This window comes from Mobula hypostoma, chromosome 17, assembly GCF_963921235.1.
Source record: "Mobula hypostoma chromosome 17, sMobHyp1.1, whole genome shotgun sequence".
Classification (NCBI taxonomy): Eukaryota; Metazoa; Chordata; class Chondrichthyes; order Myliobatiformes; family Myliobatidae; genus Mobula; species Mobula hypostoma.
The window spans coordinates 35,484,580-35,511,135 of record NC_086113.1 but is presented as its reverse complement, the minus strand read 5'-3'; the positions used below and the strand labels follow the sequence as shown (position 1 = coordinate 35,511,135).

The 26,556-nt window shown below is 38.5% G+C and overlaps 1 protein-coding gene across 5 annotated transcripts in view; it reads left to right on the top strand.

The window, feature by feature from the left end:
• fhod3b (formin homology 2 domain containing 3b) overlaps positions 1–26,556 on the top strand; it is a 591,169-nt gene that overhangs the window by 460,718 nt on the left and 103,895 nt on the right. For 3 of the 5 annotated variants that reach the window (XM_063069713.1, XM_063069712.1, XM_063069711.1), the window contains 4 exons: positions 10,498–10,623; positions 16,992–17,126; positions 19,679–19,729; positions 22,147–22,355. In XM_063069713.1, coding sequence (XP_062925783.1) covers positions 10,498–10,623; positions 16,992–17,126; positions 19,679–19,729; positions 22,147–22,355 — 521 coding nt within the window. The remainder of the gene's footprint in view (positions 1–10,497; positions 10,624–16,991; positions 17,127–19,678; positions 19,730–22,146; positions 22,356–26,556) is intronic. The other 2 variants (XM_063069715.1, XM_063069714.1) reach the window with 2 other exon arrangements.

Here is a 26,556-nt window from a genome sequence, read left to right as displayed (position 1 = left end):
GAAAACTGATCAGTTATTAGATTGAGGACTTAAGATGTTTGTAATAAATTTCTGTTCTGTAGTCAATTTGTGAATTTTTTTTTCTAATGGATCTTAAGAAACTTTATAGATTGATATACCTTCAAAATGACTCTTTCAATACATAGAACATTACAGCACAGTACAGGCCTTTTGTCCCACAATATCGTTCTGACCTTTTAACCTACTTGGATCAATCCTACTTGGATCCTTCCCTCCTGCATTGCCCTCCATGTTTCTATCATCCATGTGCCTACCTAAGAGTTTCTTAAAAGTCCCTAATGTAGTTGCCTCTACCGTCATTCCTGGCAAGGTGTTTCATGCATGCATAATCCTCTGTTTAAAAGGGAAACTTACTTCTGACATCCCCACCCCATACTTTCTTCCAATCTTCTTAAAATTATGTCCCCTCTTATTAACAATTTCTACCCTGGGGAAAAAGTCACTGGCTTGGAGACTATCCATAGTCACTGGCTATCCACTAAGTTATCCAGAATAGTTTGGATAAATGTAAACTAAAGGAATATAATTGTTATAACACCCACGTATGTTGGAATTGTTATTTGTAATAAATTTATCACAAGATTTTCCAAGTTTCTTTTGAAATGTTCATAAATCATGAGTATATGTTCTAATTGTCAGTCTCCCATTCTGCACCCTTTATAAACTAAAGCACATTTAGCACTATTAACCAGATGATATCTCATACAAGGCTCATTTATCCTAACGCCACAACTGACTGCCTTGCATTTAGTTCTAATTCAGTAAATATTAAATTTAAAAATTCTTATCCTTCATGCTTCTCCTGGTCTTGTCCCTTAATCACCTCTATAATATCCCTGCACCCTGCTGTCTTCCAATATTTCTGTGCACTTCTAGTTTTTTTTCTTTTACACTTCCCCACATTGCTTCATAACATTATTACCCAGATAAACTCTGGATGCCCCTCCTTAATATTTTTCATGTTTTCCCCCTTTCTTTAATCAAGCGTTAACTTACTTTTCTTAATAACATTCTCTGTGGGCTCAGGGTCAAATTTTGTTAAACTTAGCTGCAAAGAATCCTGCATGGTTTTGAGACGACAATAACATACAATGAATGCAAATCACTGATGTAATGGAAAAAGTGTAAATCCATTGAAATTTGAGTAATTTTGGTATGGAGTAGTAACCTAAAGCATGGACCATCTAAAATTCTACCATGCTATAGAGCCATAGAGAAGCACAGCACAAGCAGGCCCTTCGGTCCATCTAGTCCATTCCAAAACCGCTTAAACTCTCTACTCCCAATAACTTGCACTGGGTCTGTAGCCCTCCATATCCCTATGATCCATGCACCTATCCAAACTTCAATTAAACATTGAAATTGAGCTCATTTGGACCACTTGAGCTGGCAGCTTATTCCACACTCCGGCGTCCTTCTGAGTGAAGAAGTTTCCCCTCATGTTCCCCTTAAACATTTCAACTTTCACCCTTAAGCCATAACCTCTGTTCGTAGTCCCGCCCACCCTCAGTGGAAAAAGCCTGCTTTCATTTACCCTATCTATAGCTCTCATAATTTTGTATGCCTCTATCAAGTCTCCTCTCAATCTTCTGCGTTCCAAGGAATACAGTCCTAACTGATTCAATTTTTCCTTATAACTCAGGTCCTCCAGACCCGGCAATATCCTTGGGGGAAATTTTCTCTGCACTCTCAACCTTGTTTACATCTTTACTGTAGATAGGTGACCAAAACTGCATGTGGTACCCCAAATTATACAACTTCAACATAATATCCCATCTCCTGAACTCAATACATTTACTCATGTAGGCCAATATGCCAAAAGCATTCTTTATGACCCCATCTACCTGTGACACCACTTTCAACGAATTATGTGCCTGTATAATTTACATCATCTCCCTCCCTCCTTGTCCTTACTCATTGGAAACCTAGTTACTGATGCTTTACTTTTGAAGGTTTCACGATAGTTATCTTCTCTTTCTATGGCCTTGCCCTACCTATGTCTGTAATCTCCTCTAGCTCTCCAGTCATTCAAAAAATGTGAAATTCTAGCCTCCTGACCCTTCCTGTATTAAATGACTCCATTATTGATGCTTGTACCTGCAGCTGTCTAGAACCTAACCCTTTCCTCCTTATCCAGCTGTATGACCAAGAGTCTTAACACCTGTTTCAATCATTTGTAAAGTGACGTGTTGGCAGATTGTGTTTGGTAGAGTTCCTAAGAAACTTCAAGGAAATTGTGCTACTTTAGAACTATAATATGAAAAGTTTATTTTGGCTAGTGACAATGGTAAAAAATATTAATTAGTTCAAAGAACTTAGGTGTCCATCATTTGCCAGTAAAATAATCATAGGTTAGGTCATACTCTCATTATTCCAAGCTTGCTGTAATCTTTAGATTAAACAAGGGTGTTTGGCTGTCACTCAAGATGCTGAATAATATTTTCCCTTGGTTTGCATGGTGTAAATTTAGACATGTGCAAGGAATTATCATTAATCTAAGTGGTGGAATCATGCTGTTTTCTCACACAAGAGGCTGTCTCCACAAGTTAGGTGCAGATGATCTTGTCGACCAGACCGTAAAACTAATAAATTAAAATGGATGTTGTATTTAGTACAGTATTTTCCAGTCTAGTTTGTCAATTCCTTTTCTTAGAAGGGAAGTACTTCAGGGAAAAACAATAACATTAAGTCTCTTTAAAGGAAAAATGCCCATAATTATTTTAAGCTATATATTTTATTCATGACTGAGTAATTTCATTTGAGAGATTAGTGCATTGAAGCAGAAAACCCTGAATTTTCTTTGGGTTACTCAAATATATACTCACTTTATGTTTCTGCATTGAATCACGTGTCACTATCAAAACTTCCAGTATAAAGCATTCATAATTTTCTTTCTTACACCCTCTTCCACGTTTGGCAGATGCTTGAGAATGTGACTGACCAATCTCTTCATACTTAACTCTCAAAATGCCAATAATGATTTCTTTTTAAACTATTATTGTTGAACATTCCTTAAAATAGCCCCGTTTGTTTTCGCCTTTCACTCGTGAAAGCATTGTTGCTTTGTCTTTTCAAGCACTGAATTTAAGCATGGTTTCTTATTCTGAGTTGTCTGAGAGCCTGTTGTGAAAAGTTTAATCTCTTTCACAATGTACACATACAAATGTAATGCCTTCACCTGTGGAGTTGCTTGTGTTACTCATTTCACTTAAGGTAAATACTAATAGACCAGCACTATAATGAAATTGTCACCATCACGTAACTTCTCTGCCAGAGAGTTCTTGTGCATCTCCAGAGGGACACATATCACAGTTTAGTAATGCCTAGCCTGCAAGCAAAGGCAAATTGTTTCCAAATCTGTTTACTTCTGTTAACTTTTACTTATGATTCCCTTGGTAATACTGAGAAACAAAATTATGTAATACCAGGTTTTTGTACACTGTGTGATCTAAATTCAACGAATAACAGAAAATAAATAGAAAATAGGGCTTTTATGTGAGCTGCTTAAAGCCCTCCAATCTCTGACATGGTGGCTGAAGGATTATGGATATATGCGCTGAACTCCAATGGCATGCAAAATGTACTTGTGTGTTTTCAGTTCCTGTGTGGATGTTTTGTGTTGTCTGAAGGCAACTCGTGCAGGATCAGGCTCTCAGAGTGCCCGTTTATCCTGTGTGACTGAAATAGCCCCTGCTGGAACCTGACTTGGAGGGTTCTTCAAGATTGATATCCACTGTACTTGGTTTTTACCTTCACTGCCACCCACCAAAACTTGACTATCTACTTCCTCTTCTGCCAGGCTGCAACTACCAAGTCAAGACCCTGACTCTTGATCTATCTTCCTCCAATCATTGGTTACCCTCCCAACTACCATCTATCGTTTACGTTCTCCTCACCTAGCTACTATGTTTGCTGTCCACTACCTCAACCCCAGTCTTGCCTTTTGATAACTGACCTTGCCCATCTTCAATCCTTAATAGCTCACTTTCACCTTGACAGGCCTATCAGCCCGGACCCCATCCTTACAATCTTTCTCCTGTCTGGCAACCTCCTGAATATGACCCTGATATACAACTGGCCTCCCTTGTCTACTGTATAACCTCACTTTTTAAAAATATACAGTGTTTCTGTTTTTGCACATTCTTTTAAATCTATTCAATGTACATAATTGATTTGTTTTATTATTATTGTTTTATTTTATTATTCTTTTTCTCTCTGCTAGATTATGTATTGCATTGAACTGCTGCTGCTAAGTTAACAAATTTCACGTCACACGCCGGTGATAATAAACCTGATTCTGATTCTGAAAGAAACTTTTGTGTATAAATGCTGTCAGTAGAGGTCTAGCACTGAATTTTTTCAGTGGCAAACCTATAGTCAAAATGTTCCTGGGGCTGCTGCCAACATTTTAACTAATTGATTTGTAGATGGGCTATCTATAAGTAGTAATATTTGTGTGTTTGGTTGTCTATGTGTCTTACTCTTCATTTGCATTTGTTCTATGTTGCCATGGTCCTCCTATTGACTTACTGCACTAGTATCTTTTGCAAGTGGCTGCTACCTGTTACTCAGATGAAATAGGAACCTATTATCATAGTTCTTACAATGTTTGGTTTCACTGGCACACCATATAACTAAATAAAGGATACATCTATGAAGTTCATGAGATACTTGGGCCAGTCAGCTCATTGAGAGCTGAATAGGTCTACTGCCCTCTAGTGATTTCATAGCTTTCAATGTGATATTATGTAGAGCATTAATCTTTGTGGTTTATAAATGCTGCTTTCAAAGTACAAGTACTTTTGTAATCATATTGTCCTTATCCTTGCTATTCCCACATTGCAGGAAAATACTTTGGCTATTACAACTCTTCTCCTTATTATTCCAGGAATTTTGTATGACTGTACACTTTACTGTCATTCCATCGAAGCTAGATTTATTTTTCTGAGGCACAGTCATCGTTTTAGACAGTGATTCTGACCTCAGTTGCCTAATGCTATGTATTTTGGCCTCAACAATTTATTAAGCATTGGTAGTGAGGAAAAGATTAATAATACACATTAGTGTATCCAGTTGTGGCAGGATCAGGGGATGTTCATCACCATTTTTATTTTGAAGTGTACTACCTCTTCCACTGTTGCAGCTTTCTGATGAAATAATATGACACCTTCCTGCATGTTCCTCCTATCCCACACACACTGCCTTTCAAATGACTGGATTGCTTTGTTACTTGAACAGTTAAGTATGTTTATTGTATACTTCGCTTATGTCAGGATTATGGAATTTAGAAAATAAAAACCTAAAAATGTTTGGAAAGACATATCAATCTTAGGAGGCATAAATTCAATGCAGCATTCCTTGCTAACGGGGTCCAATGTTAGTGGAATTTGGGATCCTTAATTAGCAATTAATAGGAACCCTACACTGAAGCACCATGCAAATTGTTTTGGTGGGAAACAGAAATGTTGTTCTAATAAGGTTGAGGCCTTTGTCGAGTTTCACCATACCACATTGTTGTATTCTTATGTTGTTCTATGTTATATTTAACTCCACAGCACCTTCAATATTTTATATCTTATTTTCCTACTCCAAACATCTTGTGATCATTTTAACTAATGACTAGCTATTTACCCTCAATTAAAGCAATAAAACTTACTTTTAATGAGATGTGGGTGCCATTGACAATGGCAACATTTAAAGTCAATCCCTAAAGGTTTTAAGAAGGTGGAGTGAAACAACCTTCTTGACTTATTGCAGTGCATGTGGTGAAGGTCCTCCCAAAATGCTATTCGGTAACATTTTCTGAGAGTTTGACCATACAACAATATTCATTTCCAAGTCAGCATGGTCCAGGATTTGGATGTGTGAATTTCCCATGAGCTTGCTGCCTTTTATCATTCTGTTTTATAAGTCATGAAGTTGGGTGTTTTTGCAGTGCATCATTTTGCTGACCCAAAAAGTGCTACAAGAGGTGAGAAAATGTTTATTGATGGAGTAAAAGTCAAGCAGGTAGAATGGTGTCAAGCTTTAGGAGAATTGTGAGAGATGTACTTAACAAGGGAAGTGAAGTCTTGTTGTCGATGGACCACTTGCATCACATTTTGTGGAACAGCTGTTCTTTAGTTTTTATGACTGGTCCAATTACACTTCAGTGGTGACACTCGGAATAATTATGAATGGAGAATTAATATCCTTGTCTTGAATACTCACTGCTCAGACAGTGTGTCCACTTTTGATGGAGATGCTCATTATCCAGCACTTGGTGAACAAAGGAGTTCCTTACCATCGAAAACCCAAGTTTGAATGTTGTCGAGCTCTTCTGTATACAAGCACAGACTCACACCAGGAAGGAGTTATGAATGGAACTTCTATGAAAACATAAGCAAACATTTGCAGTTCAGAATTCTATCACGCAGGCAAAGTTATTGAAGAAGCAGCTGAAGTTAGTTGGACCAAGGATACAGTCTAATGAACTGCAGTTATGGAAATGCCAAAATACATCTTTTTGAAATATACAGTATTTCTAGTACCAAAAAAAAAATCAGATTCTTCCATGGGTTGTCATACAAAATAAGCTTTATAACCATGAAGGAATCTGCTTGTTCACATCTCTTCAATTGGAGAATGAGCCCTTGAGAATAACATATTTGAGAATGGTCCAAAAGTTCTGAATTGAAAACGACATATGTTATATGTCGTTTTCAATTCAGAAACTGGCAGCCGGGAAGTTCCTTTTTGCGGATGGAGAACTTCAGTTCCATCCACAAAAAGCAGAATTTCCAGGTGGCTAACCATGTCCATTCATATCCCCATCCCCATTCCCATTCCAACGTGTCGGTCATGGCCTCGTCTTCTGCCAGGATGAGGCCACTCTCTGGTTAAAGGAGCAATGCCTAATATTCTGTCTAGTTAGCCTCCAACCCAGTGGATAAACATCAATTTTCTCCCGCTGCCAGTATTTTTCCCCTCTCCCCTTCTCTCTCCTTCATTCCCCACTCCAATGTATTTCTTCACCTCACCTGACAATTTCCTCCCCCAGTGCTCCTCCTTCCCTTCCTCCCATGATCCACTCTCCTATCCTATCAGATTCTTTCTTCAGCCCTTTGCCTTTTCCACCTATCACCTCCCAGCTTCTTACTTCATCCTCCATCAACCTGGCTTCACCTCTGATCTTCAAGCTCATCTTCTTCCCCTCACCCCACCTTCTTATTCTGGCATCTTCCCCCTTCCTTTCCAATGCTGATGAAAGGTTTCTGCTCAAAACAATGACTATTTGTTTATTTCCATAGATGCTGCCTTAAATGCTGAGCTCCCCTAGCATTTTGTGTGTGGATATAGAGCATCTGTGAGATCTCTTATGTTTATATTAAATGACAGTCCTGTGGCCTTTATCGTGTGCTGGAAGCTGAGAAATCTCGTCTCAGTTAGCTCTTTTATATTGTGTTTGATCAATAGCTACTTCTATTTTGATGATCATTGTACAATTCCCCAGACACCACCTTCAAATAAAAAGTGACTTCTGTGCACTATGGTTTGGATGAACATTCCAATACATCTTGTATTCCTGTGTTTCTACATTTTGTTTCATCAGATGCTTTTAATAATATAATTTAATATTAGCACAGGTTGGACAGCTGTTGTATTAAATACAAAAAATCGTGCGGGAATGGAACTTAACTAAATAGCCAGCAGGAAGATTATTACGTTAGTGTTTAAAAAAGGAACAATTATGAAATGCATCTGACCTCAGCACATGGTACTGGAGATCAGATGAATTCAGGTTGTTAACATCTTGCTCTTCTTCTTCAGTGTAGGTTTAAGTAATTTTGTTCCACTCAAGGTCCATCAAAAGGAATGTAAGAAGCATTACAAACATTCCATTACATATGGGAAAGATGAGAGAATTGTTCATTTTATGATCAGATTATGCCTGCCTTTAGTTTAGTTAAGTGCTTGATGTAAAACATGCCTAAGCATTGGTGTTAGGTATACTGCTATTTTAAGGAAACTTCAATTTGACATGTTAAATTTTTGTATGCAAAAATCTGAAGGTCTAAAGTGTACATTAAATTGCCATTGAAGAGAGTTGAGCTCTACAGAGATTTCCAATATTCAATATTTACAGTAATACAAAGAAATAAAATACAAACGATGTTTGTAGAATCAATCAAGAACTACACGCAAGGGGTATCAAACAACCAATCTGCAAAAGAAGACAAACTGGGCAAATCAAATAAATAAATCTATCAGAGAACATGAGTTCTTGAAAATGAGTCTCTATTTCCATAAAAGCGTGCCCATGTATTGTGGAGTCAGTTCAGTACTGATGTGAGTAAAGTTATTCACTCTGGTTCAAGAGTAATAACTGCTCCCAAACCTGGTGGTGTGGGACCTAAGGGTCCTGTATCTCATTCCCAGCAGCCTGAAGAGGGTGATGAGTGTCCCTGATGATGGATGTTGCTTCCCTGCAACAACGCTCTGTGCAGATGTGCTTAATGGTGGGGAGGGATTTACCTGTGATTGACTGGGCCATATCCCCTACTTTTCATAGGCATTCTCATACCAGGCTATAGTGCAACCAGTCAGGATACTGTCCTCTAGGCACCTATATATAGAAGTTTGTCAGAGTTTTAGATGACATGCTGAATCTGCATAAACTTCTAAGAAAGTTGTCGTGGCTATCCCTCGAGGTCGATGATGATGGTCTTTGTTCTGTAGATCTACTTATGGGCTCTCACGTGTATCTAAGTCTAAGAAAGTAGAAGTGCTCCCATACCTTCTTTGTAATGGCATTTATTTGCTGGTCCCAGGACAGATCCTCTGAAGTGATAACACCAAGAAATTTCAATTTACTGACCCTCTCCCCCTTTCGATCCCCTAATGAGGACTGGCTCATGGATATCCAGTATCTTCCTCCTGTAGTCTTTGGGTTTGTTGGCATCGAGTGAGAGGTGGTCGCTGTGGTACCATTCAGCCAGATTTTCAAGTCTCTCTCCTACATGCTGATTCATCACCACCTTTGATTTGGCCAACTACAGTGGTGTCATCAGCAAATTTAAATATGGAGTTGAAGCTGTACTTGGCCTCACAGTCATATGCATAAAGTGAGTAGAGTAGGGGGCTAAGCACACAGTCTTGTAGTACACTTGTGCTGGTCGTGATTGTTGTTGCCAATCCGAACTAACTGGGGTCTGCAAGTGTGGTAAATGTGGATCCAGTTGCACAGGGAGGTTTTGAGGCCTAAGTCTTGGAGGTTCCATGACCTTGCTATTATATCTGACACAAACTGTGCAGTACATCATCAATGGAGAAATTGTGTCGTTTTCTTTCAAAGTTTTGGATTCATAACACCCATCAAAGGTGAAACTGCCAGATCTAATACTTATGATCCTGCATTGGATGTCAAGCTCCCTAAGAATATCATTCCCTCATAACCTTTAGAGTTTGTCATTTTCAGTTCTGAACCTGCCTGAGCTTACTGAAATTTCTCATTTTACTCTTGAAATGTTTTCTGGATAGCGATATCATATTGTGGTACTTATTTTCCTACATTTGATTTTGTTTAACACATTGGGAATATGTAAAATGATTTATTGGAACTCATATTGTCCAAACCAATGCCCTCAGTGATCCTTATTGATAGGTTGTGATATTTTCATGTTGAGTTTTTGTCTGTTTTTCTGTGTACCTGCTCATACAGCATAATACCAGTTATTATATAAATCAGCAGTATGTTGATCATCACCTTAAAATGAAAGAAAATGTATAGTAGAAATATGACTGTTATAATATCTATGGCAATCATACCATCATATTCTCTGCTTCAGACGTAGCATGTGGCACATCTAGTTTGTACATTTAATATAACGAATATATATAAAATGACATATCAAATATATTTGCTATGTTAAATATAATGTACTGACATTGACCACAGAGTCTGTTATGACCACACAGGTGATAGAAAATGGTTTGCCAATACTGTTGTAAAACTGTTTTGCTTCAAAGCTTATTCCTGGTTTCCAGCAGTAAGCTTATTGAGTAATGATGCAGTGCATTGGACTCGCTTGAGAACTGAAACTTGGGAGACAATGTGCTGTGGTCACCATTTAGCTTGTTTAATGTCATCAACAGAGGATGAACTGTAAGGTAACTGATACATGTAGTGCACAACCACTTTGTCTAAGTACATTGGTGGCCACTTCCTACTCTGCCCTCTGCATAACTCATTATTGTTTTGCCTGATTTAGCAGTTATTGGCTGCTTTTAATTGTATGTGCACTAAATGAGGGAGTTCTGCCAAATGCTTGCTGGCTAACTGTTCTTTCACTTTTTTCACTCATTTTGTTTTTTTTTCCTGTTTTGTCCATTCTCTTCTGCTTACTTTCTTTTCCTCGATCCCTTCCCTCTTCTCTCGTTTCCCCTCCTCGCCTCTCTCCCTTCACCCTGCGTCCCCTTCTCTGCCTCTTTCTGCAGATACAGCAGTTATGGTACCAGTGCCTACTCAGGATGTCGATTGTACTCTGGGCTAAATATACCCACTACCTCCAGCTTTCATTACAAGACCTCAATCTCGCCTGCTCCTGAGGCTAAATCTGAAAGGTTTGTGTGATTATTCCCACCCCTTAGTGGTCTTTGAAATTCCATTATAAACAGATCTTCTGAAAATACACAGCTGGTCGGTGCCTATTAAAGTTGCTTTTTCTGTTTTAATTTGTCAGTTCTGTAGAATGAGCATGAACCGTTAACCTGTCTTTTCTCCTTATGGGTACTGACACGTGTGTATTTTTTTTAGCGCGATCTGTTTTTGTTTCAGTTTTACAGAATTCACCACTTCCTTTTTATTTCAAAGCATATATTCTTTGAACTATTTTGAGAATTCACTCAGGTCATGTTTGCTTTGGAAGCACTATTAACATGTAACACAATGGGATGAGTTAGTTAAAACAATATTTGACCTTGAGATATTCACAGACAAATGCTTAGCAGTGACGTGTCTTCAGTTTGCTCCTGTCTATTTGAATGTAATTAAGGTTATCCCATGAAATGCCATAAATTCCACACTTAACATAATCATACTCCAACAGATTTCCATATTTCCTCAGAATATGCCTTAAGTTGAAGCATAAATCACCATCAGAATAGACGCTTTGCAACTAAAATGTTCAGATATCGCACTAAATATGCACAGTGCAGTGCACAGCAATCAGTGTTGCTGCCTTATACCTCCAAAGATCCAGGCTCAATCCTGCCATTGAGTCTGGTCTGTGTGGAGTGTCTTCCAGATACACCAGTTTTCTCCCATATGGGAGAGATATGCTGGCTGGTAGGTTAATTGGTAACTGTAAATTTCCTCTTGTGTAAATGGATGGCACAAAGAGAGAGTTGATGAGAACTTGAGAAGGAAAAAGGGATTCATGTAAATGAGTGCCTGGTGGTCAGTAGGGTTGCCATGGCCATGACTGTGACAAGTTTGGAGCTTTACAATATGTTGAAACAGACCTTAACTGCATAATCTTTCCGAGTGAGTAACAGGCAGTAGCTATGAACTTGCACATTTTATAGTTGGTGAGCTTTGTGGAGTGCCCACTTTTATCAAGGAGTACAATTATTAGAGTAGTGTTTGACCGTGAGGTGCTCGATTTTGACATTTTGAGAGCCCATTAAGTTTTTAGAATGTTTAAATATTCCTAATTTCATCATATATTCCTAAATGTGTAATTTATTCATGTATATTTATTTTACTCATGGTGGAACTGCTTTTCCTGATCAACTAATTCCAAGAAATATCACCCAAATGCAGCTGTTCCATCCATAATTAATAACAGTCACATGGTTCAAAGTGTTTGTGCAACTTTGGGAGTGGGGGATCTGCCACCTACAGGAAATTAAACTGGATATTTAGGGATATCATTCCCCCAAATCAATTTTCATTTGCCCATATTATTTCTTGCATGCAATCAGGTCATTGTCTGCAGCTTACTTGACGGGAGACTTTGAATTTGGTGCTCCTTCTTGAGTTCTGTAGGTACAGAGGAAATATAGATCACTGGGTTAATATACCTGTGGATACCAGCAGATTGACTCCATCTTCAAGATTCTAATTCCCCTGTATGCATCAGCTTCATAAAACTATAAATGGGGAATATAGCATTCTTAGGAGTACTTGCATAGGATATTGGAAGCTGAGTCTGGGACCTATTATCTCAAAGCAGCTAAGGATTTCCTCATATTGGTTAAATATATTTTTGAGTTTACCTGTAGTCGTGACATTGAGACTCTTGAAGAAATGATTATCCTTTTTGGCACAGGTTTTCTTTGATGGCTCTGTGTTCTTCTAATGTTCTATTACATGTCAGGGTATGTTAGTACTAGGATTACTTGGAGATCTCATGATGATTAATTGCATCAAATTCCAGCAAATTTCCACCCTTCATCCTGCATTCCATTCCCCAAGGAAAAGGAAAAGATACGGATGCTTGTGATCAAGACTTTGATGCATTGTAAAACCATCATTGGGGAATTCCAGATTACAGTTGATTGAAAAGTTGGATATTTATTGGTGCTGTCACGGCCATAAAATCAAAATAAGTCCACTCCTATATTACCTTCTCTCCCACAATGCAAAGTAAGTTGCATATTCTTTTGAATTCAGTTGCTACTGAAGATGTTACTGGCTTTGTTCCCAGTATAATTCTTAGTCTGTGAAAGACCAAAGGATCTTTTATTATAACTGTGCAGATTGGATACAGATTTCAGAAAGTGATGGTAGAGTACCATGGCTGTAAACTATCCCACACTGGGCTCAAACTGACTACAGTGACATCCACAGATGCTTATTACTTTGAGGAGACTTTACAATCCAAGTCATATGTTGCTATTTTGACCACAACTTCTATCAATATTATGTAGCACACTTCCTGCAAAAAAAATTAAAATTTTTACCTCTGTGTTGATGGGGCTTTCACCTGCAGATTCTTGTAAACTTGGAACATACCGGAGAACTTAGGACATGGAACAGCACAGTACAAAAAAGATGCTCAAGAAATTGTGTCAAACTAATTAAACTAGTGTTTGAATGCCTAACTAAACTAATGCTTTCTACTTGCACAAGGTCCATATCCCTCCATTCTCTGCACATTCGTGTGTCTGTCTAAGAGCCTCTTAAAGGCCTCTATCACATTTGCCCCCATCATCGCCTCTGGGAGCGCATTCCAGGCACCCTCACCACTCTATCTATAAGGAAAAATTTGCCCTGCACATTCCCTTTGAACATAGCCACTCTCAACTTAAACACCTGCCTTCTAGTATTGGATATTTCAATCCCCTGGAAAAGATACTGGCTGTCTGTCTGTGCCTCTCCCTCTCATCCTCGGCCACTCTAGAGAAGACAATCCAACCTCCCCTTATGGCACATTATGTTGGTTTCCCTTAATACATGCTGCCCAGTGACACATTTCTAACCTTTCAGCTTCCTCCCTCATATGAAATGCAACATTTCTTGCTATGAGGAATTTTAAATCGTTTGTAGATTTCTAGTGCAGCTCCTCTTAAGAGGCTGAAAAATTACTAATCAAACCATCTGGCCAGTCGTATGCAAAATTACCTCAGTAAACTTGAGGTGAAACATTGTAACTGATATCATGCATGACTTTGATGCACTGAGCAAAATAACATGTTTGAGTAGAGGTTTTGGTACCATACACATTTCCCTTATATTAAAAACAGATGAAACTGTCAGTTTGTTACTGGAGCTAAAATTCTCCATAGGTTTACTCATTTAAAAATAGATCTCAATGCGTCAATATTCGAAGATATCTCTGATTCTGGAGCAGAAGTGTGTAACCTTGACTTTTAGTCCAAGGTCTCTAGTCCTCCCTTTTACTTATCTATTTATTTAATGTTTATAGTAATATTTAGTCACTTTGCATGGATGTGATAAGATTTGCGTCATTTGGCAATTTTAGCAATTTTGCTCCAGAAATCATGCCAGCCAAGAGATATGACCACTGCAGTAAGAACAAGCATTCTTCTCAGTGGAAGGTAAAATACATTCCTGGGAAGACTTTACTTGATTGTTTTGGTGGGGGAGAGGGAGATGGAGGGTCGGGAGTTGGTGGAGGGGAAGGGATGGATGGGGGAGATGGTGAGAATGTGCTATGTATTTTTATCACTCTTGCTCCAAACTGAAATGACAGAACGCACAACAAAGTTCACAACACAAGTAAAATAGGAGCAGGATTGTGCCAAAAGGCCCCTCAAGCCTGCCCTGCCATTCAATGTCATCGTGGTTGATGTGCCACAGGCCTCAACTCCTATTCTGTGCCAATATACAAAGCTCTTCATTTCCCAACTCCTTACAACTTCTTACCATTTCACTAACTACTGCTCACAGCCTTTGTGTTATTGGTATGCTACTTATTCTCAAGGCACAAACATTCTCCAATGGAACACCGGTAAACCAAACTTATAATTTTCATTGTTCATACCAAACCCTATAATCTATTTTGTTCTGGTTATAAACCGTTCCTCAGTCATTGCTTTAAGCTGAAAAAAACTTTGCACAACCTTGAATATATTTGGTCCTGAGCTGATAGTCCAACCACATTTCCCTCTGCTATATAAGGACCATCTCAGTGACTTTGTCCACCACAATTGATCTAAGTCCTATCCACTCAGAGGAAACTCACCCTTTTCTTTTATGACATGTAAACTTCACTAGTCTGATAATGATTTAAGTTGTTCCCTTTGTCACTTACCAATTGATGATCTGCATTTGATTTTGTCGAACTACAGATCCTGCAAAGCCTTTATAGCCTCATAGAACTATCACTTCAAGCAAGAATCTCATTCTGGTCTTTCACAATATTGTCCCGCCCAACTTTTTTTTCCTAACTTCTGCGTCACTACGCCACTCCTGATTCCTGTACCACAAGCTTCTTAAATCTTTCCTTCCTCCCCTCCCTACCCTATATTCCAATGTTAGCAGTAGTTGTGTTTTCAGCCTCAGTTTGGAATTCCCTCTGGAATTTTCTTTAGTTCACTTCCTTGACAAAGGTGTTGATAATTCTTCCTCATATTTTCTCCTTAGAACTGCAGTGTTGCATGCAGCAGTTTTAGATATTTTGCTGTGAGGCTAATATTCTGTTGTAGCACTGGACTAAATACTCAACATACAGTATTTCTTAAGGGATGTGTAATTCTTTAGAGTGAATTTCACAGATTAGAACAAGAATAAGGTTTAATATCACTGGCGTATGTCGTAAAATATTTATTTTGCTGTTGCAGCAGTCACAGTACATTGCAAAACATAATAAAAGCTATAAATTACACTAAATGTATATTAGAAAAAATAAATTAAACAAATCATGTAAAAAGAGAGGAAGAAACACTGAGGTAATGTTCATTGGTTCATTGTCCATTCAGATATCTGACAGTGGAAGAGAAGAAGCTGTCTCTGAAACATTGACTTTGTGTCTTCAGTCTCCTGTACCTCCCTGATAGTAGCAATGAGAAAAGGGCATGTCATGGGTAATGGAGGTCCTTAATGATGGATGCCGTCTTCTTGAGGCATCACCTTTTAAAGGTGCCCTGCATGTTGGGGAGGAAGTGCCAGTGATGGAGTTGGTAGGGTTTACAACTTTCTGCAGTATTTTCCAATCCCGTGCAGTGGCCCCTCCAAAACAGACAATGATGCAACAAGTTAGAATGTTCTCCATGTTACATCTGCAGAAATTTGTGAGTGGCTTTGGTGACTTGCCAATTCTTCTCAAACTCCTAATGAAATATTTCCATTGTCGTGCTTTCTTTGTCGTTGCGTCTATATGTTGGGTCCAGGATAGATCGTCAGATGTTGAAACCCAGGAATTTGAGACTGCTCATCCTTCCCATTTCCGATCCCTCAATGAGGACTAGTATGTGTTCCCCCGACTTCCCCTTCCTGAAATCCACAATCAGTTTGTTGGTCTTACTGATGTTTGGTGTAAGGTTGTTGATGTAATACCACTCAACAAGTTGATCTCTCTCGTTCCCGAAAACCACTTCATTTCCATCTGAAATTCTGCCATTAATAGTTGCATTATCAGCAAATTTATATATGGCATTTGAACTGTGCCTAGCCACACTATTGTAAACAATGGCTAAGCACACATCCTTGAGATGCACTAGTGTTGATTGTCAGTGAGGAAGAGATATTATTTGCAATCTGTAAAAACGGTGGTTTCCCAGTGAGGAAATCAAGGATCCAGTTGCAGAGGGAGGTACAGAATCCCAGGTTTTAGAGTTTGTTGGTCAGAATTAAGGGTATGATTGTGTTGAATGCTGAGCTGTAATTAATAAGCAGCAGCCTGACATAGATATAGCTATTGTCCAACTGATCCAAGGCTGACTGGAGAGCAGACCTTTTGTGGTAATAGACAGTAGGCAGGAGGTGCAGCAAAACTCATGGATATGAATATTTTAACTGTGAACCTCCAATCTCCCATTTCCAAGAAGGTAGTTTACCTGTAATAAAGCCTTCGCCTTACTAATGAAAGAGGTTCATCTTGGTGAGCTCAACAGAGCAGAACCTGGAGTCTGCCCCCATCATAGATCAGAGCAAATGGAAGCAACAGTGTTCCTTTCATCAGATGTGTCATCCTTATAATGTAACTTTCCCTACTGTCTTGTGCTTCAACTCTTCCTTGCAGGCTAATGAAGAAAAAGGTAACACAGAAATGGTCATTTGGTGTAAGCCAATATGTTGGTGGTTTAAAAATAAGCAACCCTTTGTACAAGAAATAGTCAAACCTATTACAACAAATTTGGTAATAATTATAGAGCAGACATTCATGGAGATAAGGGTAGAAAGGCAGCCAGTAAGATGTTTCCCTTCTATGAAGGCTAGAACTTCATAATTGACGATCTCATAGTCAATGGTAAAGTGGTTGAGACTTCTTGTACATGGCTTCCTATGTTTGGTTGGTCAACAGGCCAGTACTGGGAGGTCTTCTGTCCTCATCCTACCGACAGCATCAGGAATCGCTGGCAGCAGAAAGAGAGAAACGGCGCCAGGAGAGAGAAGAGCGATTACAGAGGATAGAACGGGAAGAGAGAAACCGGTTCAAGTAAGAATCCCATCATAGGAACCAGTAAAAAGATATGAGTAAGAGAAACAAAGGAGCACGAACATTGCCTCAATTTTCAAAGACTATGAAGTTCCAATATTTGCAAATTTATGGTTGATTTGCATTAAATTGACGTCATGGCACCATTATTCTATATTTGAAATCCGATCTATATTCAAGGCTTTTGTTGGCCTTTCTCCAGATGGTGAGTTTCCAATCCTAGCTAGGTTTTGAACAGAGATAAAGTGACTAACTTATGGGAAGATTGGCTGGAATTCTATGTTAAGAATGCACTTAACACAGACAAAAGCAAAGTGGGAATCCAGTGGACTGGGAAAGCTATAAAAGGCAACAAAGGACACAAGGAATATATTAAGAGCTACAGAAGGGGAGAATGAAAAATAGCTTGCATGGGATATCAAATCTAATGATAAAATTTTTTTAATAAATATATAAAAAATGAAAATGGCTAAGAAAAATGGTTCATTCAAAACTAGATATAGCTTTCAACAACAGCAAGCTTATTAAGTAAGTACCTTGCATATGGATTCTTCAGAGAGAATAAGAATATATATCAAGAGTAGAAAAAATCCTAAATCTAACATTTTCACAAAAGGTAATAAAAATAAGGTGGCACGGTAGCATAGTGGTTCTCTTGACGCTTTACAGCGCCACCTGTAAGATCAGGGTTCTGTCTGTAAGGAGTCTATACATTCACGCCACGAGTTTCTTCCATGAGCTTGTTTCCTTCCACATGCCAAAGGCATGTGAGTTCGGGTTTATAAAGTTGTGAACATCCCATGTTGACGCTGGCAGCATGTTCTCAACATGCACTGCACATTTCACCATATCATTCAATGTATATGTGACAAATTATCCTTAATCTTCAAAAATAACAACAAGACTATGGATGATCTGATGTGCCAGATAGTTTCTATGCAAAAATATTGGAAGTGGTAGGTGAAGAAACTCGCTATTTTAGTAGTCGTTATCAAATTGGAAATTTGGTATGTGTTTCCATTATTTAAGGGTAGGAAGTAAAGATAATCAGAAATAATGAGAGTGGTGTAATTCAATCACAAAGATTACAATGGTAAAGGACCAAAAGGGTGGAGAGGGGGAAAAATCATTTCCTGTACAGGCGGGAGACACTGAACAAGATCAGAGAAGAGGAGTTTTCATGGCTGAGAACGGTTAGTCCTACATCTTGTCCACTAGTTTGCTGCTTAAAATGGCCCTATCCCAAATCTCTAATTTACATCTCAGGGGTAGGTACCAAGCCATTTATAGCACTGCCTTGTCACCTACTCTGGAAGACTGATATTTGTAAAATAAAATGCGACAGGGCATTGAAGTAGCTGCATACTTAAATAAAAGAAATAATTCTCTCTTCCAGAAGGAGCTCATGGTACCTTTTTGTCTGTTCCAAAACTGGTTGATTCATATTGGAAGTACCATTGAGAATCTTTCTTCCAGTTTTAAAGCAGGACTATCAAGACTTTGAGCATCAGTGAGGCTACCTGTTTAACAAATTAAATCAGGGTCAAAACGATGAATTAGCTTTCCAGGTCATTAATCTGATTTGAGCATTTCATTAGTATAATGCCTGTTTTATCAGTTATTTCAGCCTTTTTTTTATTATGATTCCAGTTGTTTGTCCCTATTTGTCCATGACCAAGGATACTTCCGTTCATCTCTGTGACATCTTCCACATACTTTTCATTTTTCAACTACTACTTAAAGGAAGATTCATGCCATCATTAGGAAGTTTATGTGACATTTCCAGTCGTCTTTCTGTTTCTATTCGGCACCAAGGAAATTTCAGACCAATCTTGCACAGCTTGCAATCTGCTGACAACTGTCCTCTCTGATTAAATCATTCAAAATTCTGTTCTTCCAATCCAAGCGGAGTCATACTGTGCCCTATGCAAGTGACTTTCTCCAGCTATGTATATCTGTGCACATGCAATGCACACGTTCCTCTGGTATTAGAATCTATGTTGTGATTCTGATCAACGGGTAACATTTCCACTATGCCAATGGAATTATTTTTTGATGCCTTGTCTTGCAGTAAGAGCTTAAATGGAGCCAGGCTAAATGTGTTTTTTTTTCTGTTTAACTTTCTCCTCCTGACTTGTCAATGTGAAATATTTCAGTTGACTACAATATACTGTATGTGCACGCTACAAATTTTAACACATTTCACATGCTGTAAATATACTATTTTGGAAATGATCTGTTGTATTGGAGGACATTAGTGGCCTCTAATTCAATCGCCATTTGTGTAGATCAACGTAGGTGAATGTAATTTTCCAGAGCTACGCAGAACTTAATGGGAAGTTGCCTTTCACCGACCATAATAGAAGTGGATTAAAAATGTTTCTTTGGCCTTTAGTGTTAAGCAGGTGCATAAAGTGCCAACTGCTCCTTTAGTCTCCCTGTCTGATTTTTGCTTCCTTTTGTTGAAGACAAATTTCTACCTCAGTATCTGCTGATTTCATGTCTCTATCTTCTGATATCTTTTACTTCTCCTTGTCTGTTCTGTCTTTTAGTCGGGAGTATGTAGAAAAACGAGAAGAGCAAAGACTGGCAAGAGAAGAAAGGTTTGCTTATCCTGCTAGATGTGCGCACATTTAAATTAAGTGATGTATTTTATTGAACTTAATCCATAGATTTTATGATTAGCAATTTCTAACTGTGAAACTTTTATAGGCAAAGTTTCATTTTAAACCGGGCCACTTTGTTTACCCTCAGATAGACTACAAAATTAAAGATAATCAATCTTGGAATATACAAATATGTACATCTTCTGTTTGGATCCTTCACAGAACTTCATGACGAGCTTTGCTGAAGTAATGGGTTAACTTCTACCACAATGGTGTCAAAACTCTGGTCAGATAACATTCAAAGGAAATTTCCACTAGTCTGTTTCTTTAGATCACCTGGAGCTGTACCAGTTCCTGTCTGCTGTAAACGGTGCATTAAAACTGAAGGAGTACCAGAGACTTGCTAACCAAAACTGCAGTTTGTCCTCTTTTTCAAACCATATATTGACTGCAGCAATCCTCAAACAAGCCCAAATGCCCCTAAGCCCACTCCCCACCTCCTCACATCCATCTACCCAACTTAACAGTGGCTGCATGTCCCTTCTTACTCTCTTTATAGTTGATGCAGTGTGGGTATTTTTGTTGCCAGTATATCAAAAGATCTTGTCCCTTTAGGTATGAAATGTCATAACAGGAACAAAACAGAGATAGATTTAGATGCTAGGGAGAAACATCTCCAATGGTTCTAACCTCTACTCCCTTTTCCACTGATTGAGACTTTCCTTCATCATTATTTCCTTTTGCATTATCCTGCATAAAAGAAAGCCAAATATCCAAATAAGTTAATTCAACTGCTGGATGTGTTAGGCTGAGTAAGAATGTTCCCTATTATTTGCAATTGCTTGTGGCATGGGTTTTATTTTTGAAAGCTGTTGCTGCTTTGAAGTTGACTGAGGCAAAACTAAATGAACCATAACAAGCTACCTGTGAATCAGCTCCTTGAGCCAGTTTCCAGTCTATAAAATATACACTAGCTGCATACATATTATTAACACCAGTAAATGCAAAACAGGAATATTATCCAGGGCATCTTCAAGGAGCATCCATCATTAAGGATCCCATCACCCAGGATGGAGCAGCTTCTTCCCCTCGACCATCTGATTTCTGAATGGACATTGAACCCATGAACACTACCTCACTACTTTTTAATTTTTATTTTTGCACTACTTATTTAACTATTTAGTGTAAAAATATTTTGCTCTAATTCAGTTTTTTCCTATTATTATTACATGTACTGCTGCTGCAAAGACAAGATTCACGACATATGGCAGTGATATTGAACCTGATTCTGATCTCCCAGACTGATGCATCCACTGCCTTACTTTCTCACACTTCTCTTTTCACCTCTTTAAATGTTACTTTAAGATCTGATGAAGGGAAAATTGAAATAATTAAATGCTTTGGGGAAAAATGTACCCAGGTTTGAGAGCATATGGGTTTGCTCACTGATTTGAAGATAGATTGAGAATTAGATGGCTTTGCATTGGTTGTGACACTCTGAAAAAGACTAAAGCTACTTACCCCATTGTATAATCTTCACTGGGCCCTACTGGCGCTTCTCTTTGCCACCAAATTATTACCTTGCAAAATAAGAATTGTACAATGTAACATACATTAGTAAGCTAACTCAAGTTTTTTTGCATGATTTCGCAACATTTCCTCTTTTCCAGTTTTGGTGAAGTTATCCGATGAGGAATTTTACCTCCCACAAATATTCAACCATAATAACTCGCATCTGCCAAAGAGGCAACTCAATTTTGCCCTATTCTGTCTCCCCTGAATTTAAATTTGTTTTCAGAATGAAATGTTTCCGAGGTGTGCATTTACATCCATTAATATCTATTTGTTGGTAACTTTTTACAACGTTGGCTTAAAAAAAGAAGCGAGATTAAATGAAATTTGAAAATGTTGGCTCAAGGTGGTGAGCACTATTTTCTTTTCCCTGCCAGAGATTTTTAAGTATAAAGAGTATGATTGGTAGCATGGAGCAATAAACAGTTTAGAAACACTGTCTATGAAAATGCAAAACAGATGTACTCTCTCTTCCCTAAGCAGCTTTTGATGACTAAACCCAACATGACGTAAAGTTCCATACTGTCGGAATAGATGCAGGTTCAGTCAAGAGGAGCAATAATTAGAAGGTGGTGAAAGCTCTTGTGTCACTTTGCATCAAGAATCTGCAAGGAATGGAAAAGACCCCATTGATAAATATCTTATGGAAACCATTGATGCGTTTTAAACTTTCTTGCAGTCCGTCTGCAGGTAAACTTAAAGTGGCAGCCGGTTTGTGTTTCGTTTAATTCCTAGCTGTTCACTTTGGCAGTGCTGCTGGCTTCAGATTCAAGTATGAAAAAGTCTGCAGTATAATGCATGTGATATATGACATGCTGAAGCTTTTGTGGACTTCTTTTCAGATACAAGTACCTGGAAAAATTAGCAGCTGAGGAATATGAGAAGGAGGCCAGGAATCGGGTGCCTCGGGCACGCAGTGACCTTTCCATTAGCCTGAGTTCATCTGCAGCCCCATCGTCTCCCGTCCCAATTTGTGGGACTCCCCCTCCAGAGCCTTGGCAAGAGCACAAGTGTCCATCCAGACAGAGTGAATCGTCTCAGCCTATTGAAAGTGAGTATTAAGAAGAAAGTAGAAACGTTGCTCTCTGTGTGTGTATGCAAATGCATTTACTGGAATTTGGGGTCACCAAGATAAAGGTGAATGTATGTGTGGAAGTCGATTAAGAGCTTTAAAAAGCTGGAAATCACTACAGCAAGCAGAGGTGCGTAGTACAATAACAGTACATTTATTGATAGAGCTCTGGCTTTAATTTCCGGTTTATAGTGTTTTAGGTATTGCCAAATAAGTTTTAACAGGTTCATTCACTATGGATTGTTAAGTAGTAGATCACTGCAGTAAGCATGCAAATATAAATTCGAGAGAACGTATAAATTAGTTCCTGAGCTGTAGAGATTTATGTAGTGGCTCTATCATGGTTCATGCAATAGATACGATTTTGCCCATTAACTGTAATAAACTTGTAAGCAAAGAGAAAATTTTCCCTCACTAAATTCTAAACAAGGATCACATTTGCCTCTTAAAATGGATAAATGGGGGCACAGTAACACAGTGGATGTAGTTCAGGGTCCTGGGCTCAGTTCCAAATTTGGATACTGCCTGCACAAATTTGCACATATTCTCTATGACTGTTTGAGTTTCCTCTGGGTGCTCTACTTTGCTCGTGCATCCCAAAGATATACAAGAGAGAATCAGTTGCAGGAGTAGAGGGAAGTGAGGAGATGGGAAATGTGGCTTACAAGACCCAATGGGCTGAATGGCCTTGTATCTTTGTAAGTTTAAGATATTTACTGAAATTTAAGACGGGTAATGTGTGTGTATGAATGAGAGAGGGAGGATATCCTCAATTGCCTACTGTACCTTTCCCAAATTAGGTGATTTTTATTGGGTTATAGTTCCACATAAACACTAGCTCTCAGTGGAGATTGTGAAGAGCCTCACAGTTCAAGCTGACTTTATTCCTCATCATTGTACTCTCCAGGGTTTGTGCAGTGGCTGCAATCCATTGTGACTCAGATAAATATTAAATTTGTTAGTAGGAGACCAGTTGCCTTGTAATGGTTTGTCTTCCTTCTATCTACATCAGAGCAGTGTGATCAATTGTATAACTGTAAGTTAGTCTGGAATTTCCTTGATGACTCTTTATGGTTAAATGTATGCATCCAGCTATCTATTGAGGGAGATTATTTAAAAGTATGTTAAAGTGAATACATTTTGTTTACTTCCTTTTGCCGTCTGGGGGTGATGACATCAGAAATTGGATTGCTGCCCAGTATTTGGTGGAAGGGAGAATCTGACTGAGATGTGGAATCACAACTCTCTGCCCATCCTGATGTGTTACACTACATTCAAAAAGGGTAAACTAAATTCAAACCTATGGCTCTGCGATAGTACTCTTACCTCTGAGCCAGAAAATCACAGGTTCAAGTCCCAATACAGTATTACTCCAGGGATTTGAACATTGTACTTACTGAGGGAATCCTGCAGCATCACTGTGCCTCTGCAATGAAAAAGGGCAGTAAACAAGGATGACAGAATGGATGTAAAGCAATCTGTGATACTAACCAAACAAAGTCTTGGGAGTTTCTGTCAAGTTTTTTCCCTCTTTTTATCCATTTTTACTGAAATAGAGTCTTCATATTTTCTGGAAGCTTAAAGTGAACAAATAACCAAGGTTTGCTTGCTTACTAATTTACATATAGTACAACAAAAATTATACTTCGGAAGTACTTCAGCAGTTGACATGTGCCTGGGGCATTTTGATTTATTTGAAGGCATCATGTGAATGTAAATTCTTTCCTCTTTTGTATAACTCCTTTATTCTTAAGTATTTTTTTTAGGATTTGGAGTCAATGGAACAGAATCTATACTATGGGTTTTTAGTTAAGTGAAATCTAAATTATAAAAACATAACAGGCTTGAAATATAGTGCCTAGCAACCTAAATATACCAAAAACAGCAAAATTTTCAAAACTATTTGCAAGTAATATGCTGCAAAGGCACACACAGCAAATTGTTGCTACAGAGTAGTGATGGATAATTTAGCTGCAAGAATATGGGGGATTTTTCTCCGACCATTGCTGTAGGCCTTCAAAAGCCGTAGTGACTGAAAACAAAACACAATCAACAAATAAGGCTGGCAATTTTGTTTTTGCCAAAAATATCTCACCATTAATATCAGCTTACAGAAAATAAATATTATTGCAATGTAATATATTGAAGAGTTAGATAGCTTGCAGACTGAAATACTGTTTCATCCTTCAATAACTCAATGGAATGCCAGATGGTTATAGCTGTTGGAAGCCGCACAAGTTCTTGAGGTGAGAATACTGGACTCCTCTTCAGATCCATCAATGTCTTTGTACTTTGTCAAAAATAGGGCTGTTTTCCCCATAGCAATATTATTTAGTTCCTTCTCTGATAATGCATTTGTCCCTGCTGACGTGCAGTGGCCCCATTGGTAATAATTAACCTCCTTGTACTCAGCTGGCTTTCATTAGCCACTAAACATCAACACATCTTATGTGAGCAATGAGGCTGATGGGAATAGTTCTCCCCAGGAGAGGTAGATTTTGTGTCATTGGACATGGGAGAGATTGGATGCATGCAATAAATGTGATGTTTTGTATACTATAAGCTCAGTATATTTTTAGACCCAGTTCTTGACTGTAGATGAGTGGTGAAGAAGATTCACACATTGAAAACCTTTCACATTAAGTTATTAGTAGTTCTGTGCAGAGATCTATATGATTCTGAAGTGGGCCAAGATTGTTATGTTCACTTCATGTGTTCTTCCCTACAAAAGAATGAGGCTTGCATCCCATCTATTTGGATGGGGTTCATAACGGGAGCTGATTGATTAGTCTTTGATCCAGAGTGACAGAACAACTCTCTTCACATCCAAATGCAATCAACTGTTTTCTCTAAAATGTATTAATTTAGGGTATGGAGGACAAAATGTCACTTTTGTTGCTTGTTTTGGTTAAGATTCATTTGTAATAGGTTCTTCACTATATCTAGCAGTTACTAATTATCTGCAATAGATACTTCAGATTTTCCAGATGGCAACTGCTTCAAATCTTAACAAGATCATAACTGCTTCAAATCGTTCTACATTATCAAATGGCTTTTCCCAGAAATTTTCAACGGTTAGTCGGGTTAAATGCTCTTAGAATTATTGAGTCTTGTGGTGAGGAAACTTATTTTTAAAACTAGATGTACCAGCCAGTTTATTAGCAAGCTATGCTTTTACTGTTGGACTTGGATCAGAATCCCACGTGAAAGGGTTTGGACTGCCTCATCTTGGCTTCCACAGTTATTAACTATTCATCAAAACAAAGGTGACCAAACTGGGACTGGATTGATAATCTCACTGAAATAAGTGCAGAGGAAAGTAAAACCATTGCCTTGAAGGAACCTTTGTGAAGGAGGCAGATAACATTATACTTTATGTGGCACAGAAGTTCCTGGTCAGTGCTTTTCAATAAAATGTGGACGTATTAGATAGGGTGCAAAAGAGGTTCATCAGGAAGATGCCTCAATTAAAGAGTATTAGCTTTCAGAAGAGGTTGGACATACTTTGAATTTTTTTTTCTGGAGTGTCAGAATTTGATGGTCGACTTGATATAATTCTGAGTGGTATAGGTAGAATAGATGGTCTGTTTCTTTTTCTCCAGGGGGGAAATGTCAAGCTCTAATGGACATAGTTATAAGGTGAGGTATGGGATGGAAGTTGCAAGGAGATGTGCAAGGCAAGTATTTTTACATAGAGGTGCCTGGAATGTACTGCCAAAGTGATGGAAACAGATACTACAGCAGTTTTTAAGAGGGATTTTAACAGGCACATTAGCAATAGGGAACAGAGGGATATAGTCCATGTGCAGGCAGATAGATTCTTTTTTTATTTTGGATTGGCGTCATGGTCAGCAATGTTCCTGCACTGCACTGTTCTATGTTTTATATGTGATCTAAAGATACAGGGTGAGCCCATGCAAAGCTGCAAAGACAGATAACATACCAGGTCAGGTGCTGAGGGACTGTGCAGCCAAGCTAACAGAGGTATTAATAGGCATCTTTAATACTTCTCTAAACAGTCCACTGTCCCTGCAGGTTTCAAGGTGGCTGCCACCATTCCAGTTCCCAAGAGAGCAATGGCAACTGGCCTAAGTGATTACCACCCAGTGGCACTGACTTCAACATTCATGGAGTGTTTTGAGCTCATAAAATTCCAGCTTCCAGCTATTTTGGACCCTTT